This window comes from Ursus americanus, chromosome X, assembly GCF_024610735.1.
Source record: "Ursus americanus isolate L20-20 chromosome X, mUrsAme1.1.p, whole genome shotgun sequence".
NCBI classification, from domain to species: Eukaryota; Metazoa; Chordata; class Mammalia; order Carnivora; family Ursidae; genus Ursus; species Ursus americanus.
Window position 1 is genome coordinate 411,048 of NC_142164.1, and position 21,974 is coordinate 433,021.

Below are 21,974 nucleotides of genomic sequence, written 5' to 3' on the forward strand. Positions count from 1 at the left end.
ACAACCCTGAGATCAAGAGGCACAGGCTGTACTGACTGAGCCAGCCAAGATTTTTTTTTAAGTAAAGAAGTCCAAGGAGTGAACCCTGGGGCTGTCTTATATTTAGAGTATGTTTCTAAGTCCTACATACATTTAACATTCAACAAATATTTTTTGACCACCTACTGTGTGCCAGGCACTTGTTCCAGCTGCTGGGAATACAGCAGTGGACAAAACAGACAAAACTTCTGCTTTCATGGAACTTACATACTAGTGAAGCCTGAGAGAAAGTATGTTAGGAAGATGGAGTGGTTAACTATACAAAATGTGCTTAGTTGTCCAATAAGATGAGGACATAACAAAATTGATTATCATCAACTTTAATAAGCTACTCACATGATTTGGATAGTGTCTGGATATGGATGATCTCCATCTAGATCTCTTTTGTGAGTTCTCAACCTCTGTATTTGCCGATTTAATTTACATGGATGTCCCATGTGTTTAAAACTGTATACCCCCACCTACTTTTCCTCCAGGGTTGCACATCTCAGTGAATTGCATCACCATCCATCCGTTTGCCCAAATCAGAAACCTGGAAGTTATCTTTAATCCTTCTTTTCCCTTCTCTGCTCCAATTCATCATCAGTTCTATGACAAGTGTCTCAAATACAGGGAGGGCAAGAATGTGAGGTGTTTCTGCCTACCTGGTCCATGAAGATACTGCTTTTCCTCTGCTTTTTTTCACCCCCAGGGCTCAAGGTGGAGATGTCCCTCAGTTCAAGAAAGTGGTTTTCCAGGAATTTACTGATGGATCCTTTACTCAGCCCTTATACCGTGGAGAACTAAATGAACACTTGGGACTCTTGGGGCCATATATAAGAGCAGAAGTTGAAGACAATATCATGGTGAGTTGAGGACAATGAAGTTATAAGAAAATTAATCCTATATGTATATTTTTGTTTCTGATTATAAAAATAATGTATTCTCACTTTCAAAGAATTTTAAAGTATAGAAAATAAAGAAGTTGAAAAATAATCCCATAACTACCATTTTGGTGTATGTTCTCTTTGTCCTATGTATTCTTCTCTTTATGTGTTCAAAATTATACAATGTGTAATTTTACCTCTTCTTTTTTTTAAAGATTTATTTACTTATATTAGAGAGAAAGAGAGAGCAAGACTGGGAGGGGCAGAGGGAGAGGGATAGAGAATCCCAATGCAAAGCTGAATCCCACAGCCCCAAGATCACAACCTGAGCCAAAACCAATTGTCAGAGGCTTAACCGACTGTGCCACCGAGGCACCCCTCTACCTCTTCTTTTTTGATGAAAGAACATATTGTAAATATTTCTTATGTTGTTGGAAAGACTTTCTAAATATCTTTTTTAAATGATGACATGATAGTCTATTATGTGAATTTATGGTTTACTTAGCCATTTACTTTGAACAACCTTTTAAATAGTTTGTTATGTTTTCGCTAGTTCAGTAATGCTGCAATCACAACCCTTTTCCTAGGACAAAATTTCAGAAGTGCAATGTACATGAACATTTTAAGACTTTCTCCAATGAATTATCTGTTAATGTCCTTTGCACATTTTACCTTTTTGGAGGGAGTACTTTTCTTATCAATTCATATTAGCTTATATACTATATCTTTTTCCAAGTTTGTCACCTTTTAGTTGTATTTATAGTGGTTTTTGAAATAAAACAGGTTTGAATTATTGGTGGTAACCCATGAATCTTTCCTTTATCACACATAGCTTTTATGTTTATAAAAATCCTTCCCTATACAAAGATTTTTTTATTAAAGTCACTTAACACTTTCTTCAATTTTTTTTAATTTAGTTGCTTAACATTTAACCTTTTAATCCATAAGTAATTCCTGTAGACTAGAAATTATTTTGGTGCATTGTGTGAGCCAAAAATGAAAGCAGTTTTATTCTTTTCCAAAAATAGTCATCCATTGGCCCAATTGATTATTTACATTAAGGATATAGAAGGATCTAAAATTATGGGATTGTGAGCAATTCTTTTTCTGTTTCGATTCTTATTTTCGTTTACATATGTCCTATGAAAGGTATAATTTTTTGAAATCTGAAGTCTTTATAAAGATCATACACATTCGTCCTGGAATTTGTCCTAAGAACCATATGTATTAATTCTTGGGCTTATGGTCTCTTAAAACCCCTGGGGTGATATTTTCCCTTTTACTTTGAAATTGCTTTTAAGTATTTAGGAATTTTCTCTTTTGCAACTTTGAGTTCATACTTTAAAGATTTTAGAGTTCAAAAATTCCTCAGTTTCTTCCATAGATAGATCCTTAGGTTTGGGTCCTGACAACACCCGTCCTCTGTACCACTTCCTTTGGGTATTAAGAACTTGGATAAACCCCAAAATAGGCATTACTATTAGGGATGTAAACCCTAAGCTAAGGACTTTATATGATCCTAAAACATGATGCTCGAATTTTCTCTGCAGGTGACTTTCAAAAACCAAGCCTCTCGTCCTTACTCCTTCTATTCTAGCCTTATTTCTTATGAGGAAGATCAGAGGCAAGGAGCAGAACCTAGAAGAAAGTTTGTCAACCCTAATGAAACAAAAATTTACTTTTGGACAGTGCAACATCATATGGCACCCACTAAAGATGAGTTTGACTGCAAAGCCTGGGCTTATTTTTCTGATGTTGATCTGGTAAGCAGGTGTACATTGCACTGGCCACTTGCTGGTTTAAAAGAAGTGGACTTTGTGTTATCTGCGAAGAATTTTACTACTTATTGTAAGCTTCATGGGAAGCTTTCAGTAGGGAGGTGCCATCATATTTGTGTTTGGGAACTATCATTCTGGAATCTACTAAAGAGGATGAATTGTACTATGGGAAGATAAGGAGTGGGTTGGAGCAGCATAAAAGTTGATAAGAAATCTACACTGGTTCATAGGTGAGGGAGCTCATACTCATAGGATTGATGTCTTCTCTCTCAGGAGAAAGATGTGCACTCAGGCTTGATTGGACCCCTTCTGATCTGCCGCAGTAACACACTGAACTCTGCTCATGGGAGACAAGTGACAGTGCAGGAATTTGCTCTGTTTTTCACTATTTTTGATGAGACTAAGAGCTGGTACTTCACTGAAAACCTGGAAAGGAACTGCAGAGCTCCTTGCAATATCCAGAAGGAGGATCCCAGTCTTAAAGAAAATTACCGCTTCCATGGTAATATATCCCACAGCCAATTATTACTCAGTGTGGAATGCAGTATGCAGTACAACAAAGGAGCCTGGAGCCTGAGGCTTGGACAGTGTATGAATTGAGAGTATATGGGAGTGGAATCCTCATAGGAATCAATATTTTTTACTGGAACAGAGGGAAAGAAACTTCTGTAATAGATTTCAACAGCCTTTTCTGTGTTCTCCTCCAGCAATCAATGGCTATGTGATGGATACACTACCTGGCTTAGTAATGGCTCAGGATCAAAAGATTCGATGGTATCTGCTCAGCATGGGCAGCAATGAAAACATCCATTCTATTCATTTCAGTGGACATGTGTTCACTGTACGGAAAAAAGAGGAATATAAAATGGCAGTCTACAACCTCTATCCAGGTATGAGCTAATTTATGCTTTTTTCTACCTACTGTACTTATTGAGTGCTTTAAATGGTCTAGCAATCCGTGAACAAAGCAGACAAACTCCCTGATCTCAGGTAGCTTACTTTTTCAACTAACTTAACCCTACAGAGACATAATAAATAAATTAGCCAATAAACATGATAATTTCAGATACAGATAATGTGTTATAAAGGAAATATAACAGAATAAATGCATAATTAATGTTGCGGCACTTGCCTGGGAAAAGTGGATTTTTCCCCCATCTCAAATCCCACTTGGCACTAGTAGTTCTCCAGAGTGATTTATGTCTGTAACCAGTATATTGATTAAGCAGTACTCACAATGTTGATCAAAACACAGCTTTATTTTAGCCCTCCACTGTCCCTTTAAAACCAGTTTAGTAGTGGGAGCAGACTTCCCCTGTTTCTGTGTAAAAATTCCAATAAGTTCAGTGACTTTTTGGCTCGCTCTTAAGTAATAAACAGTCCTGCAGTCACTTTACATCGCAAATATAGTTCAGATCCAGAATCACAATGTCCACTTCAAGATGTCTACATTTACTTCCTTTGTGGTTGAGTCCTCTTTTCCTCTACCTCATGTTTATTGTGTGTCCCCACCAACCCCTTCCTGGCTGCTGCTTTGAACTCCAGTATGGAAATGGTAAAGGTTAAATGATAGGACAGTTTTTATCTACTTACAACTGTCACCTTTATTCTAGGTGGTCACTTGTGACTCACTCCTCAGCCCCTCAGTATTGCCCTCTAGCTTCTTGCTTCTGGGGTTACTTTAGCCCTCACAGCAGCCCTAGTAGACGATGTCCACAAGGACCTCACCCTGACTTCCCTCACATCTGGTCAATGGGGAAAAAAAAAAAACCACGTTTGGCTCTGAAAAATCGTGAGAATGCAGTGGCTTTCTCCTGCCTCCCCCACCAAAGCATGCCACCACCCTGTCTCTCCCATTTTCCAGGGGTGGGAGCTATCAGAAGTCCATCCCCAGTACCTCCCAACTGGGGGGGGTCACATAGCAAGCACTTTGGCTTTGAGGGGTCCAAGAGTGGTAGAACTGACTTAGGTAGATTTCCTTTGATGTTCTACATAAACCAATGTATCTTGGGCTCATTTGTTTAGTAAAAAGAAATAATTTTTGTTCCTTTTGTTTTTGATAAGGTGTTTTTGAGACCATGGAAATGCTACCATCCAAAGTTGGAATCTGGCGGATAGAATGCCTTATTGGCGAGCACCTGCAGGCTGGGATGAGCACTCTGTTTCTGGTGTACAGCAAGAGTAAGTAGCACTGTGAGCTACTCAGCCTATTTCTGTACAGCTTTCCTCCTTCCTAGGATGGTTGCTTTTGTCAAGAAATAAATACAAGCTCACAGTCATTACCAAATCTACAATGAATATTGCTGGTAGAAATCATCACAGTCCTCAGGGAAGGACAGATATATTTGAAGCTTTGATCACTTTGAACGTGAAGCTCTAAATATTTAACAAACTGGTGCTAAAACATAGCTTCATTCTCACGACGTCGTGAAGCTCCAAGATCTCCAAGAGCAAAATCGAAAACTGAATTTTGGTTCAATTACCAAAGATAACTTACAAATATGGCTTGGAAGAGTTCGAGATCTAACCCTAAACAAGTAAGACGATCAGTGGTTTACTTAGTTCCTCAGCTGCAGAATGTGGATGGTTCTAGCACCTGCCTGTTAGAGTGAATTAAATGACATGGATAGTACAATAAAATATTCAGTACAGTTCTCAGCACATAGTAAACAATAAAACATATTGACCGTTTGTGAAGCTGCTAGTTGTCATGCCCCTCTCCTTTGATTTCAGAGTGTCAGACTCCACTGGGAATGGCTTCTGGACGCATTAGAGATTTTCAGATTACAGCTTCAGGACAATATGGTAAATACCATTATTTTGTCTCCAAGAACTGGGCTGATTATATCTTCTTTATTTCTGTTGGAGAGATTTGGATGACCCATCCATCTCCGTGCTTCTATTATTCTACTCCGTAAGTGCCTCTTAAATCCATTTTCTCTTCTCTGATTCCTACTGTTGAAGCTACTATCACTTCTCATTACCACCTCCTTGAATGTCCTACCCGGCATTCCCTAGTGCTCCCCTTGAGTCCATTGTCTTCAATGTGGCAAGAAGCTACACTTTTCTATGAGCAGTAATAGTAAAGCTTGGATAGGATCTATAGACAGCTCTCAAATATTGTCTTAGAGCAACAGTGAGCAAACTATGGCCTGTTTTTATATAGCCTTCAAACTAAGAATTATTTTTCTAGTTTTAAATGATTGGGGAAAAAAGAAGAAGAATGTTTGATGACATGTGAAAATTATGTGAAATTCAAATTTCAGTGTCTGTAAATAAAATCTTGTATTGACACATACACTTACAGTTCTCTATGGCTGCTTTTGCTCTACAACAACAGTTAAGTAGCTGAAACCAGATGATCTGCGAAGCCTAAATTATTTACTCTCTGGCCGTTTACAGAAAAAGTTTTGTCAACCCCTGTGTTAGAGGGAACAAAATGCCCTTTGAAAACAAGGCCTGATGGGACGCCTGGGTGGCTCAGTTGGTGAAGCATCTGCCTTCAGCTCAGGTCATGATCCCAGGGTCCTGAGATCGAGCCCCACACGGGCCCTGCTCTGCAGGGAGTCTGCTTCTCCCCCTGCCCCTCATCCCGCTCATGCTCTCTCTCTCGCTCTCAAATAAATAAAAAAATCTTTTAAAAAAGAAAAGAAAACAGGGCTTGAGATTTATATACCAAAATAGTATTGTTTTTCTCTAGGCAAAAGGATGATTTTTTTAACTTCCATTTTTACTTATGTTTTGTTTTTCATTTTCTAACTTTTCTACAAGGAACATACATTGTGTAATGAGGAAATAATGATAGCATTTTGTAGTACTGGTAACACATTCCAGTGTCACCTAATTAGAGGTACTAACAATAAACAAAATTATTAAGTTTAGAAAATAAAATACTACAGTCCTTTTGCCTTTATCTTCTCCACAGCTAGGCTCAGGCTTTCTCAAGAGAGCAATTTTAGGGGCACATGGGTGGCCCAGTCTGTTAACTGACTCTTGATTTCGGCTCAGGTCATGACCTCAGGGTCCTGGGATGGAGCACCTGTGAGTCAGGCTCTGTGTTCAGCAGGGAGTCTGCTTATCCCTCTTCCTCTGCCCCTCCCCCAGCCCCACCGCCCCCTATGCATGTGCCCACCCTAAATAAATAAATAAATAAATAAATAAATAAATAAATAAATAAAATCTTAAAAGAAGAGAGAGAGCAATTTTATTCCTAAGTGTCTAGGACCAACACAGCTGAATCTAATCTCTCTCCCCTTTCTTGGGCAAAGGACAGTGGGCCCCAAAGCTGGCCAGACTTCATTATTCCGGATCAATCAATGCCTGGAGCACCAAGGATCCCTTTTCCTGGATCAAGGTTAGAAAGTGCATCACATTCAATCGCAGCATGTATTCCTCTTACAAGCTCAAAACAGGTCATTTTTATCAAACTCCAGGTGACCGACAGGGAAAGAACTGAAGAATAGAGTGGCTTCTGATTTGTACAAAAACAGTCAACAGTGAAGACTCGGGAATAGAATTGAGTATGCTGATTTGTTTGTTAGTCCAATCTGGTAAACTGACTTGGAGCCAGTGACTGAAACAGTGTCTTTAGGGTTACTCAATTTCTTTTTAAATGACTAAATCTTTCAAATTTTCTCACTTTCCCATTTCCCCTAGAGCAGCACTGTCCAATAGAAATATAATTCGAACCACAAATGCAAACCACATGTGTAATTTTATATTTCCTGGAAGCCACATTTAAAAAGAAATATGTGAAATTCATTTTAATAATATATTATATTTCATCCAATATATCCAAAGATTTTATCAAGTGAACATTGGGTCAGTCAGGGCTATGACCCCTTCAAGGGCATACATACAGGGCTACATGAGAGCTGAGGGCAATGTAGAAGTGCCAGCTCAGCATCTCGGCCTAACCATGGGAGTCGGTTCCCTCTAGAGCCCAAAGATGCCTCCTACCTCTGGTACTTACAGCCTAAAGAGGGTACTGCAGACACATTTTACCACCTCCTTTCCCCACGTCCATCCACTTTTCATTGTGCATCAGCTTTATTTCCTCTTCTGAGTGCACCAAAGACATCCCCCTACGTATTTTCCTCCTTTGCAAAGTTGCATCTACTCCTCTGTTTTTTCTTGAGGTTAAAATAATAAATAGGGATCAGGGAAAGATGAACCAGCCTACCAGTAGGCAGAAGCAAAGAGCACATCTGTCAGTGTCCCGTCAGCTCATCTTATTTGGTTTGTTTTGTAGGCACTGCCAGTTCTGACTCTATTTGAACTGACTGTTCACGAATTCCGATGTAGTGTTTCTTTGTGAAGCTGTCAAACCACATTTTCTGATCTTGTATTTCCATGGTTTTCACTTTCAACCTTCCATGTATCCCTGGGTAGCAGACACTGTCATCTATTTGGGTGCCCTGCAGCTGTTGTTGCATTTGTTTATTTATTGTGATAGCATTTTCATTTCCATTTGGGGAATTATGTCTCCTTCACTGGCTACAACCTAATGAGATTAGTAAATAGAGTGCCTTTTCCATGCCTACCCAAAGAACCTGAGTGATAGACCCTGTGAAGTTTCCACTTAACTAGATTTGGCCCATTGTTGCAGCTTGTCAAGCTTCTGTCTCCCAAAGAATTTCTTAGTTTCCCAGTTTCACATAATTTACTGCTTGATCAGTAAACGTTTTTATACTTTAGTAAATTCATGATCCAACTATTGAAGTATACAAGGCTTCCTTACAGTGTGCTTTAAACAAGTCCAAGCTATCAAATCCTTACCACACTGTTATTATCATCCTCATTTCAGATAAGAAAGCTGAAGCAAAGAAAAGTAACTTGCCCCAAGTCAGACAGCCAATAAGTGGTTGAGCCAAAATTCAAACTGTGATAGTTGGGCTCCAGAGGCCTAATTTGTAATCATTATACTATACTGTTTCTAGAATGGTCTCTTTAGGTTGATAATCTTCTATTAACTGCCACAGTTTGCTTATGATAATTGAACCAGTTATAAATCCACCTAATTGTATTATCACCCAATCTATATTAAATCACCTCAGCCTCAAGTGAAGCCCAGGTATACATTTTCTTGATCTGGTAACTTTATAAAATACCCCCAGAGAAATAAAGAATTATGTTGACTTCCAAAAAAAAAAGAGAAAGAAACGGTTCTAGGGAGCCAGGGAGGGAATCAGAGATGTCTAGCTGCAATGTTTGTATTTGTACACTGAGTGACTCATTACTGCTTTGCTTACTTCCTTGTAGAGAGATGTGTCTTGTTGTCACAGTCAAATAGATGGCTGGATACACAGGTGAAAGTGTTGACTCTGTAATTGCCAAATTTCTCCAAGATTCCAATTATGATATAGACAAGGCACAATAAGAAGATGAAGTAAATAAGATTGGCAGTTTGCCAAGAATTTTTCAGTTACGGAATGTAGGTGGAAAAGGTGGCTGGCAAGACTTCATTAAAATTTCTAGAAAGTACAATAGTGGTCCAAAAAAGACCTCTCATATACTACATGAAGAACTAGAACAAGTCAATTCAACAAAAGTCACAATTTTTGCACCTGGTACTTTTGGTTGTTTATGCCACAATACCAAGAGGAAAAATGAAGTTTCTTCACTTGGGAGTACCATGTAATCTGAGCCAAGATAGTACTGTAGCTTCTGAAGCTCATGCCACTCTTTGTCCTGTTACCCTGCTTCTTTAACTCCTGTACTTACCACTACTTGATGCTGTATATAAATAAAAACATATATATGATATGTAGTCTGTTTCTCCAAGTCAAATATAAGTTCCATTAGGGCAGGGCTTTTTTTTTTCTTCTTCATTGCTCTATTCCCAGTACCTAGAGCAGTGCTGAGCACATAACGAATACTAAAAATATATTCTTTGGATGGATGGATGGATGGATGGATGGATGGATGGATGGATGGATGGAACTTACTGAAGGAGACAGTCATTAAGCTCAAGTGTTATTACCAATCCAATTTGAGTATACCAGGCATCTGTGACAAGTTAAGTTTGACTTGCTTGTTGGGGCAGTAACTGATGCCAAAATTCCTATAGTAGCTCCTGCCTTGTAATGCTTGCATGGTCCATGCTCTCTTTCAGAACCAATCATTCTAGGGGGGATGGGGAAAAAAATTCCTTACCACTCTACCATTATTCTCTCATTCATTCCAAAACATTTGCTATGCATCAGTATTATACCAGAGGCCATGTTAAATGCTGGAGCTAGAGAAAATATAAAAGCTAACATTTATTACGTGTTTAGTATGTGTCAGGCACTGAACTCAGCACATTACATGTATTAATCCTTCTGGTAAACCTTTGCTATAAACACCATTATTATCTCCACTTTACAGATAAAGAAATTGAGACACAGAGAGGTTAGGTAACTCAAACAGGTTCACTGCCTTAAGAATCTCAGTGTAACAAGGAAGGCAGATAAGGAAAGAAAGCTTTATAATATAGTACAATAATATGCTCTAATGAAGTTACATACAAAGTGAAGTAGAAGCATAGAGAAAGCAGCACTAAATTGGGATGAATCAGGAAAGGAGAAATGGTTTCTGAACTAACACTTGAAGGAAGCACAGCAGTTTATTTTTTTTTAATATGAAATCATTTTACTTTACTCATTTTACTTGTTATAATGTGTACAGGCTTTATGAGTGACTCCACTAGTTTTAGAGAGGAAGCACAGCCTTCTTATACACACACACACACACACACACACACACTCACTCACTCTCTCTCTTTCTCTCTTTCTCTCACCTTTTCTCTCTCTCTCTCAGGCTAATGACCCAACTTCAAGGATTTACTCTTTTCCAATATTCAGATTAAAGAGATTTGGGTTGGGATGAGAGGAGTCTATAGTGATTTGGGCAGGGTCATTTTTTCTCCTTTTTCATAAGCCCTGGAGGGTTATCTTCTCCCAAGATGTGGCTCAGCTGTGAGCATTTGGAACAACAGAATTTGGCAACTGATGTGTCAGCTATGAAAACTGGTTTTAAGTGATATTTGAATTGCCATGTGATCCTAACATAGCAAATAACATAGGAAATGTAAAAATGCATTTTCTGACATTTCTGGCTATTAAACTTTGAGTTTAATAACAAAATGATTACAATTGATTGTGATTATCTTTGTCTTTAGAGGATTTTAAGATCAGAGAAAAATCTTAACCTATTTGAGAAGAATATTCCTTTTAAACACAATGAAATAAGTTCTCCAAGCTCCTACCAGCTACAATTCTCATCTTCAGATGTCTTTTCTTAGGGGTATTTCTCTCTGTTTTAGGGTGAAGAGTTGAAACAACTGAGTTAGGCATTTTCTATCAGTATAAGTTCTAGACATTCCATGAAACCTAGTTTAATTTCCTAAAGAAAAAAATTCATTATTTTAAATGAGTGTGTGGGGGGAAACAGCAGTGAGCTTTCTCTCAGATCCCACCCAGATTTGCTGGATTGGAAATTAAGAGAATGGGATCAAGCACTCTGTGTTTTCATAAGCCCTGCACAAGCCCTTGGTGGTTACCAAGTTTGAGAACCACTGAGCTAAATTGTTTCAAGCTTTGTAGAATTGTTCAGTAAGTATGGTGGGGCCAAGTTCTAATGGACTGGAATGAGGAGGAGCCTCTATTTCTACTGTGATTATTGTAAGTGGTCAGAGAATTGGTCCATTATAAGAGATGTCCATTATAATGGTCCATTGGTCCATTATAAGATACTTGGCAAGGAGAACCCTCACTGGGACAGCAGTTGATAGTGCTGATAGTGATGTTGGGAGGGGGACTGGCCTGGGGAGAGTGGAGAAAATTGGCTTTGACGAGGCTGAGGTTGAGGTGTGGGCAGAGCACTAGGTTTTGTGGGTCCATATATGCAGCGCATTGATTTGAAAGTGGTCTGGTTTGTCGGAAAGTAGCCTGGGAACCCAATAAGCACCTTCCCTTTTTGTTCCCATCATTTATATCACCGTTTCCCACACATCCAAGGTACTACTGAGCATATCTGTATTGATATAGATCCTTCTTAAGCCAGTAATTAATTTCAGAAGGTGGTACATACATTTAAAATAAAGTGTTGTTTTAATTGGTAGGTGGATCTGTTGGCACCGATGATTATTCACAGCATCATGACCCAGGGTGCCCGTCAGAAGTTCTCCAGCCTCTACATCTCTCAGTTTATCATCATGTATAGTCTTGATGGAAAGAAGTGGCAGAGTTATCGAGGGAATTCCACTGGGACCTTAATGGTATGTAATTAGTTCTTTCAAGACAATGCTTAAATCTTTTAAAGAGCTTTTGACAAAAATTTCAGATATGGGACAAACACTCCTAGCTTCTACAAACTTAATTCCAAAAAAAGATTTTTCAACTTATGGGCAAAGGAGTGATTATGGACATACATATAAAAAGTAGTAGCATCAAAGATCTCATAGATAATAAAAATGAAGAGATGTTCTGTTGACAGAAATATGTGATTAGGATTGAGTGGATTGATAACATTATGAGTTTGCTTATCGATATTTTCAGTTCTAGAAGATAGCAGGGCATTCAATTTGAATGTCCAGCAGGCAAGAGATTAAAGACGAGTTTAGGGGGGCAAAACCATGAATGGAAATGAAGATTTCTGTCTTCCACATAAAGGGATGGGTGAAACCTTGGGAAGTGATCACAAGACCCTAAATTAAACAGGCTTGAAACCTTAGTATCATGGTCTACTCTTCCCTTATTTTCGTGCCTTTTGATGAATTGGTCCACAAATCCAGCAATTCTTTCTTTGTAATTCCTCTCATATCTCTTCTGTTTCATTTATACTGCTGTTACTATTGCATGAGGCCCCATCACCTCACTCTTCACCTATCATGCTACATTCCTAACTAGTCTCCTGTTTCTAGTCTCTTCTCTAACAAAAGCTGCACATCATTTTTGGGATAATCATTTTATCAGCCCCCTGCTAAAACCTTTCAGTGTCTCCCTCTTCTCTTCAGAATAAAGTTCAGAGTCCTCAAATGGTCCTGGGCAAGATAACACGTGTTTTCCCCTTTAGATCCATGGTCCTGCTTCTCTACCCTGCTTCTTATTCTGTGAGCCTGACCTATGTGGAATACATCAACAGGCTACCTTATCTTCTAGCTTTTGGGAGCACTGGCAAGAGAGCAGAGGAAGGAAGGAGAGTAAGATCAGAACATTTATTCTTGGAGCACCTGGCTGGCTTAGTTGGTAGAGCATGTAACTCTTGATCTCGGGGCTGAGTTCAAGCCCCATGTTGGGCATTGAGTTTACTTAAATATATATATATACGTATAAAGAAAAATATTTATTCTCCTGGTGCCCTCCTTGTAGAGGATTTGGCTGTATCTCTCTCTCCACTGAAGGTGACTGCTCCCTTCAGAGTGGCTTTCTCTCCCTGGTCCAGTCACTATCACTGAGCACCACACCACCCCAAAACTTAATGTCATAAAAACAACCATTCTGTTTTGTTCACGGATTCCATGGGTCAGGACTTTTAGCACCGTAGAGATGGTTGGCTGTGCTATGTAATATCTAGGGCCTCATCTGAGAAGATTTGACAGCTGGAAGCTGGAATAATCTGGAAGTATCTTCAATTGCATGTCTGGTAGTTGGTGCTGTCTAACCTAGCTAGGACAGCATCTGGGGTTGTTGACTGAAGCAACTCTCTATGGCCTTTCCATGAGATCTGAGCTTCTCACAGCACGACAGTTTCACACATCCACCCAGATTCAAGGGAAAGGGACACAGACCCCACTTCTCAGTGGAAGGAATGCAAAGAAGTTGTGGTCATTTTTATAAACCACTATAAGAATCCACGTAATTTTCTCCTTTTTTTTTTTTAAATATGGAACGCTTCACAAATTTGCGTGTCATCCTTGCACAGGAGCCATGCTAATCTTCTCTGTATCGTTCCAATTTTAGTATATGTGCTGCCAAAGCGAGGACCGTAATTTTCTCCTTTAGGATTCTGCTCCTGCTCTTCCTTCCACCAGGCCTAGGAATGGCTATACCCTGCTCCCACCTGCCTACCTAGTACCTTTATTAAACTTTTCTCAAATTATTATAATTTGAGTGTTCCTTGTTTCTTGTTCAGACTCTGTCTTACACAGTAATTAATGGCAGAATTAGCCCTAAGAAACATACCCTCAAAATGGAATTCTAGGATACGGTTGCTAATATATTCAAGGAATACAAGTATGATTTCCTTGCTTGGGGAGAAGATTGGATGTTGGGTAATCCATGATATGTGGTGGTATCACAATTTCTCAGATTATTACCAGTGATACTATGGGATGAGTTACAGATGGTGAGAAAGACATTGGGAGACTCAATTCACAGGGGCATTCAGTCACTATCGCAAGAACTGTAGCATCAGCTGATTGTAGAGTGACCTATCAACCTTTTATGGCCCTTCTTTTTATGGCATACATAGGGAAATAAATTGCATGTTATGAATATACATGAGAACACCCATGAACATACATGGAGAATCAGGACACATCCATGGAGCTCTGGAGGAGTCTTCTGTATCCTTTGCTTGTAGACAGGTACTTAGACTTAAGACCAAGCCTAATGGCTGAGCATATGAATTACAGACTTGCAGTGACAATTAAATGGTCCTCCCCATCAGGTCTATTATGCTAGGGTAAGGGTACCGGTGGAAAGAAGGGAAAGAAGTGGAACTCCGAGACCTGGGATGGGTACATTTATGCAGACATGGATGAGGTTGAGAACTGCCAAGCTATACGTCCCCCGGAATCTCCTTGCCTGAGAACGCAATCTTTCCCCAGTCTCTGAGGCAGTCATCTTTTCTCTGCATAAGTCTTTCAGTGACTACACCTGGAATAGTTGCCTCACGAGCCAGTGTCTAGTCTCCTTAGGGCCCCTGTTTGGCCACTATAAAAGACAGATGAGTCATGGGGAAATGACAGATATCACAAATGTAGTCAGGCGATGATAACAAAACTTTTGCAGTTCCAGATGTGGTATCTTCTCTGGAACAAATTAACACAGCCCTAGGCACCTGATATGGATGGAACAGCTGGCCTAGAAAATGCTTTTTCCTTCATTCCCATTGATAAGCAAAATCAGAATAGATTTGCATTTGCAAGGTGGGAACAAGAGTATTCACTTTACTATTCATGTCTCAGGACAATGCCAACTCCCTTGTTCTTTGTTGTAATATAGACCCAAGGAACTCCAAACATCTTGACATCCCACAGAATACCATACTGGTCCATTACATTGATAACATTATGCTGGCAGGATCTGGTAAACAGGAAATAGCAGTCACCCTAAATGCTTTTGTGATTAATATGCATAAACACACACACACACAGACACATATATAGACATATATATAAAACAAAGAAGCCTATCTTTTCTTAACTTTACTGTGAATGGATCCCATATTTCACTCTTTAATGTTCACTGTTAGTTTCAAACACTTTTTATCACATTTACAAAGTTTCTTTCTACTTCTGTATTATTTAGAATGGCTGCAGAATTTCATCAAATGATTTTCAGCATCTTTGGTATGATCACTAATTGCTATGAATGTATACATTCGAGTTCTAGCTCCCTGCATATGCCATAGAGCCATACATATTTCTCTCTTTTTCTTCCTTTACCAGAGTGAGTGTTTGTCTATTCTATTGGATTTTCAAAGAATCAACTCTTTGTCTTAAAAGCAAACGTAGATCTGAAGTTGTTTTTTAAATTTTTTTAAAAAGTTTTTATTTATTTATCTGACAGAGAGACAGGCAGTGAGAGAGGGAACACAAGCAGGGGGAGTGGGAGAGGGAGAAGCAGGCTCCCAGCGGAGGAGCCTGATGTGGAGCTCGATCCCAGAACGCTGGGATCACGCCCTGAGCCAAAGGCAGACGCTTAACGACTGCGCCACCCAGGTGCCCCTAAATTTCTTTTTTTGAGGGAGAAAGAGAGAGAGCAAGCGTGAGCCCAAAGGAGAGAGAGAGAGAGTCTAAAGCACACTCTGCACTGAGTGCTGAGTGCAGAGCGCTGACCGGGTCTCAGGCCTATGACCCCGAGATCATGACCTGAGCCGAAACCAAGAGTCAGGTGCTTAACCGACTGAGCCACCCAGGTGTCCCTGAGGTTGTTTTCTGATTTATTAATTAATATAATTCTGATTTATTATTCTGTTCAAAACTTTAAAAATTCTCTTTTACTTTCTTTTGTTTTTTTTTTTTTGTTTCTTAGAACTTGGAGTCGAATGACTAGTTTATTTTCAGTCTTTCTCATTCAATATGATAATAGAGTTATTAACTACTCTCATGAAGGTCATTCATTTAACAAACAGCTACTGAGTAACTACTATGTTCTAGGTTCTAGTAAAGGGATGAGTAAGCTAGAGCCCATCCATGGATTTGGACTACCACCTGCTTTTGTATGGACTGTGAGCTAAAAATGGTTTTTACAGGTTTAAAGTTGCAAAACAGAGATTATACAATAGAGATCACTTGTGGCCTGAAAAGACTAAAATATTTCCATCTGGCCCTTTAAGAAAAAGTTTGTGGACTGCTGGTCTAGTCTAATGGCAGTAGAGATGCCCAGGCAGTTACCATTAACTGGAACCCTTCTATCCCAGAGTTTGCTTAAAGTGGAGATTTCAGTCTTAGTCATCATCCTCCAGTGTAGTGATTCTCAAATGTTTTAATATCTTTGTTTCGTCCTCCAGTGTAGTGATTCTCAAATGTTTTTATATATTTGTTTCGTTCACATACAAAATATTTTTCATCAGCAATATTTCTCATCACAGATGTCCCACATAAAGAGGGACAGGGGAACCTATAAGGGCCACTGCTTCACTGCCACTATTCTCAATAGTCTATAATAATATAAATATTAATTTTGATTTATCAATGAACATTTCAGGGATGTGGTTCTTTCTGGTTTTCAGGTTAAAAAGAAAACTATTTTTAATGTCCTTTAAAAATATTTATTTTTGGTCATGTTAGAAATCAGTGTTGTTTTGACATTAAGTTGATAATTATCAAGTGATTTTTTCAAAGTCTGTGAAAATCACTGAAATCTGGCATTGGCCCAGCTATCTATGCTATGAAGTTTCTGAGGGAGATCTATAAATGAGCCAATGGCAAATGAAAAACAACCTTCATGTTTTCTAAAATTATTCTGGTATACCCAACACCAAGCTTTCTGGTAATCCCTCCCCTACTACTTCCTCAATGCAATGAGTTTAGACCAGAGGCCTAAGGAGGCTTTTCCTTAAGCCCAAATCCAAATACTGTCACAGACACATATCGTAACTCCTAAACATTCTTTTTGTAATGATGTGGTTTGAAGTGCGGTTTGGTAGCCAATGGCCAAGAAGGCATTCTTCAGACTTTTTTGGTGCAAAAAAAGTGTTTTTGTTGTAGCATAGGGGCAGGGCCCGTGGGCAGAAAGAGCTGCACTGAGGTTGTAAGGAATGACTAATTATATAAGATTTTGTATCCTATGGAGGGGAAGGTGATGTTAGGGTCCCAGGAAATTGAGTCTATAGGTTTCTGGAGGTCTGGCTGTTGATAAGACTGCTTTTTTTTATTTTAAATATTTTATGTATTTATTTGAGAGGGGGAGAGAGAGAGAGCACACAAGCAGGGGGGGCAGCAGGCAGAGGGAGAGGGAGAAGTAGGCTCCCCGCCAAGCAGAGAGCCTGACGTGGGGCTCGATCCCACATGACCTGAGCCGAAGGCAGATGCTTAACTGACTGAGCCACCCAGGCGACCCAAGATTACTTTTTTTTTCTTATAAGTCATTAAGACAGTTGCAAAACTGATGGGAGATTCATGTTCTGCATGACTGTGATCTCTATCAGTTAACCATTTGTTTTTCCTCTTCCTTTGCTCTTGGGCAGCCAGGAATGCCTGAAGAATGTCCCACCTTTCCCACCTAGTGGGAGGGGGGAAGTGGCTGCAGGGTATCAGCTTGTGCTAATATCCTCAGGATGACTTTTGCTCCCTCATGGATAAGACAGTAAGGCCGCTGGCCAGGCCTGTAGCTCAGGTTGAGAGCAGTATACTAAGAAAAGCAAAACCACAAAGGACCATGTACCCTAACCACTTTCTTTTTTAATTCCAGTATAATTAATGTACAGTGTTACATTAGTTTCAGGTGTACAATTAATGTACAGTGTTATATTAGTTTCAGGTGTACAATATAGTGACTCAACAACTCTATACATTACTCAGGACTCATCACGATATGGGCACTCTTAATCCCCATCACCTACTTCACCCATCCCTACACCTACCTCCCTTCTGGTAACCATCAGTTTGTTTTCTATATGTAAGAGTATGGTTTTTTGTTTGTCTCTTTCTTTCACCCTTTGTTTCTTAAACTCCACACAAATGAAATCATACACTATTTGTCTTTCTCTGACTTATTTCACATAGCGTTATACCTTCTGGATCCATCCATGTTGCAAATGGCAAGATTTCATTCTTTTTTATGGCTCAGAAATATTCCAAATTGTGTGTGTGTGTGTGTCTTCTTTATCCATCCATCTATGGGTGGACACTGGGATTGCTTCCGTATTTTAACTATGGTAAATAATGCTGCAATAAACATAGGGGTGCATACATCTCTTTGAATTAGTGTTTTCACTTTCTTTGGGTAAATACCCGGTAGAGGAATTACTTGATCATAAGGCAATTCTATTTTTAGTTTTTTGAGGAACCTCCATACTGTTTTGCACAGTGGCTACTCCAGCTGGCATTCCCACCAACAGTGCACAAGGGTTTCTTTTTCTCCACATCCTCACCAACACTTGTTGTTTCCTTTGTTTTCGATTTTAGCCATTCTGACAAATGTGAGGGGATCTCTCATTGTGGTTTTGACTTGCATTTCCCTCATGATGAGTGATGTTGAGCATCTTTTCATGTGTCTGACACCCTACCCACTTTTGCCATAAGTTTGACTAGGCTTTTAGGGCTCCGAAAGACCCTTCCAGGCAGCCAAGTGAGAGCGCAGGAAGGGTGGCTGATTCTGTCTCGGATGGGCCTCTCTTGTATTCCCTTACGTACTGCTTCCACATTGTTGAAATAGAGGTAGTAAAGATTACCCTAAATGTCCCACCCATTTTGAGGCACTTAACTCATGGTGACAACCCTCTACGTATCCCCCTTCCCCGCCCCCCACACAGACTAAAGGCAAAACAGAAATCTACTGCCAAACCGTGTCCTTAAATCTCACCCCAAAAAGATTAGTGCTGTATACAGCTTCAGCCTAGAGGATGCATTTTCCCAAAGCTGAATGATTGAGGAGATTATATTCTAAAGAGTTCTCATTATCATTCTCAAAACTGTAAAGAGAATAAAATTGAATTTAAAAGCACCCAGTTTGTAACGTTTGCATGTAACACTTGGACCAAAAAGCCTTGTAAAATGTAATATTTTGAAAGGGGACGCTATCCTGCTCTTGGGGAACAAAGACACCGTCTTGCACATACATGACCACACAATACCAAAGAACCATGCTGATTTTACACATTTGAGTTAAATAAGACTTGCAGAGAGATCCCTACTACAAATGAAAGTTGTCGCGTGGACTAGGCATACTTCTCAGAACAGAACCTAGAACCAGAACTGTGAATTCCAAGGCACATAGGACCCATGTGCATTAGAACACACACACACACACACACACACACACACACACACACACACACACACACACACACACACACACACACACACACACACCCCCCCTCGGGCGCCTGGGTAGCGCAGCGGTTAAGCATCTGCCTTCGGCTCAGGGCGTGATCCCAGCGTTCTGGGTTCGAGCCCCACATCAGGCTCCTCCACTAAGAGCCTGCTTCTTCCTCTCCCACTCCCCCTGCTTGTGTTCCCTCTCGCGCTGGCTGTCTCTCTGTGTCAAATAAATAAATAAAATCTTAAAAAAAAAAAAAGAACACACCCCCCCCCTTCTCTTGCACAGGACACATTTGCATTGCAGCTGAGTAAGGTTCACATCGCAAAGGATCTCTGTAGATTCATTGAGTGGCACGGCCTGAGTACTAGGCACACTGTAAATTTCAAATGAGTGAATACATCATGGACTCGAAAGACAACCATCTGTTTTTCCACTTTCTGTTTCCTGATATGTAGAGAAGCTGTGCCCATGTTATAGATGGAAGTAAAGTTAAACCACAAGTTAGGAGCATCAGAATGGCTTTATTATGGACCTAGGGCTGTAGCCACAATGGTATATGTAATCAAATCACTCCCACGAACATGTGTGGGGCGGATGAAACAAAGGAGAACTTGAGTGGTCGCACGGATAGACATTGATCTATGCCAAGAAATCAAATCACGATAAAAAAAAATCATATAGCTTAAGTACTGAGAGCTATGCAAAATCAAATCCTCACTTGGCAACAAAGATGTGGGGGGCAGGGGAGTCGGGTGGAAGAAGAGGTAAGGGATAAAGGGGGTTCTTATTTGTATGTGGTCAGTTTTGGGGAAGAGAGCCATGTCCTCCATTGATTCTACCGTGTTGTTGTTGTTTCCCTCCCACTGTCATGGAAATAAGTTTTTGGGATACAGGTAACTTCCGGTCAACTAAATTCCTATGGAGGCAAGAGGAAAGAGATAAACAAAGGTAGAACTGCTAGGATTCATGTCATTTCTTCCACGCGCCCCCCCCCCCGCTCCAAATGCCAGTGGAGATGCACGAAGTTCTGTCACAAGCAAAAAGTCACTTAGTTAATGTGATTCATCAGATGCCCTGTCCTGAGGGGGAGACGCTTTCTTGCAGAACGAGGTGAAGGAGGTGGTTCTGCTCAGCACTCAACAGTGGCCACATCTCCACTTGCAGCGACTTGACAGCTTCTGTGTCCTTTTCGTGGGTAGCCATGACCAAGGACTGGAGCAGCAGGAACAGCTCCTCGGGAAGCTGGCCACTGCTCTCCTGCCCATGGCTGTCGAAAGCCTCCCAGGAGTACTTCTCCAGGGTGTGGGCATGCTCCGGCAGGAGCTTGGCGGGCGGTGGTTGCAGGAGGAGCAGCAGCAGCACGCGGGACACCTCGCAGCGGACCAACACGTCCGAGAAGGCTCCCAGCGCGGCGGGAGCGGGCGCACCGGGCGCAGAGCCGGCGCTTGGAGGGAGCAGCGCGGCGGGCAGGGCCGGGGCCGCGCCGGGTCCCACCTGCTGCCCTGGCGGCGGCGGAGGCGGCGGTGGCGGCAGCGGCGGCGGCGGCGGCGGCTGCACCGGGTGGCTGCCGTGCTCCCGCGCCAGGCGCTGCATGCGCGTAAAGACCGCCAGGGCGCCGTTGTAGTCGCGCGCCAGCAGCTGGCAGGAGGCCGCGTCGCCAAGCGCCTGCAGCGCGGCCAGGGGCAGCAGAGGGAGCTGCAGCTGGGCGGCGCGCTGGAAGTGGCCGGCGGCGGCGGCCGGCTGGCCCAGGTCGCGCAGGGCGGCGGCCAGCTCGAGGCAGAGGGCGGCGGCGGCGGCCGGTTGGCCCAGCTCGAGGTGCAGGCGCACGGCGGCGCCCAGAGCACTGGCAGCGGCCTGCAGCGGCTCCCCGTAGGCTGCCGGGCAGACGAGTCGTTGGCGTGCGTCACGCTCCTGCCGCAGGAAGAGTCGGGCGGCCTCGGTCAGCGCCAGCGCCTCCCCAGGCCCGTGGAAGAGCGCCTGCTGGCAGCGCGCGACCGCCAGCTGGCACCAGGCCGCGTAGGGCAGGCACTCCTGGGCGCGCAGCTCGCGGCCCAACTGTCCAAACTGCTCGCCCGCCTCTGCCACGTTCGGCTTCCGCAGGAACCGCTTCTTCAGCTTGTTCGACACCTGGCGGTAGCGGGCCAGGAAATCCCCAGCCTCAGGCCCGGGACCCGCACCGCCACCCAGGCCAGAGGCGGACGCCGCCATGTTCGCCGCCCGCGCGCTGACGCAGACGGTTGGACGTGGCGGCGCCTGGATGCGACGTGCCTTGCGTCCCGCTCGCACCGGCTGGCCGCGCGACCGCGCGCGCTCGCGGAGCCCGCGCGCCGCGTTGCCCTGGTGATAGGCAAAAGAGCGGGATCCGCGGCTCGAGGCGTCGCCGGGTGCCAGTCGTCTCTGCAACTCGCGGGTCCTGGGGCGGGGCCTGGCCAGGTGCCCGCTGTTGCCAGGCGACAGCCCGTTTGCCCAGGTCGCTGCTACAGGCGTCTCCTAGCGTCTGTAACCCAACCCGACCGAAACTCAACTCGCGACCCCGCGTGGCTCTAAGGCCAAGCTTGCATGCTTCCTGATTGCCAGCGGCGCCCCCCTCCCCGCCC

The 21,974-nt window shown here is 42.1% G+C and overlaps 2 protein-coding genes and 1 non-coding gene across 10 annotated transcripts in view; 1 reads left to right on the forward strand and 2 right to left on the reverse strand.

The window, feature by feature from the left end:
- F8 (coagulation factor VIII) overlaps positions 1–21,974 on the forward strand; it is a 129,655-nt gene that overhangs the window by 93,444 nt on the left and 14,237 nt on the right. For 4 of the 8 annotated variants that reach the window (XM_087860186.1, XM_045788964.2, XM_045788962.2 and 1 more), the window contains 8 exons: positions 731–884; positions 2,456–2,668; positions 2,957–3,185; positions 3,391–3,573; positions 4,748–4,864; positions 5,417–5,488; positions 6,952–7,037; positions 11,787–11,942. In XM_087860186.1, coding sequence (XP_087716312.1) covers positions 731–884; positions 2,456–2,668; positions 2,957–3,185; positions 3,391–3,573; positions 4,748–4,864; positions 5,417–5,488; positions 6,952–7,037; positions 11,787–11,942 — 1,210 coding nt within the window. Of the gene's footprint in view, positions 1–730; positions 885–2,455; positions 2,669–2,956; positions 3,186–3,390; positions 3,574–4,747; positions 4,865–5,416; positions 5,598–6,951; positions 7,038–11,786; positions 11,943–13,626; positions 19,425–21,974 lie in introns of those variants that run through there. The other 4 variants (XR_015723443.1, XM_045788965.2, XR_015723442.1 and 1 more) reach the window with 4 other exon arrangements.
- Positions 13,544–13,650, reverse strand: LOC123786672 (U6 spliceosomal RNA). Its single transcript, XR_006778046.1, has one exon. It is a non-coding gene; the product is annotated as a U6 spliceosomal RNA (small nuclear RNA).
- F8A1 (coagulation factor VIII associated 1) lies at positions 19,879–21,799 on the reverse strand. Its single transcript, XM_045788968.2, has one exon. It carries the CDS (start codon positions 21,583–21,585, stop codon positions 20,443–20,445), a length of 1,143 nt encoding a protein of 380 aa, XP_045644924.1. The 5' UTR covers positions 21,586–21,799; the 3' UTR covers positions 19,879–20,442.

What these genes read in the sequence shown, in the direction of transcription:
- F8A1 (XM_045788968.2), bottom strand. Translation starts at nt 21,585, where the DNA reads ATGGCGGCGTCCGCCTCTGGCCTGGGTGGCGGTGCGGGTCCCGGGCCT.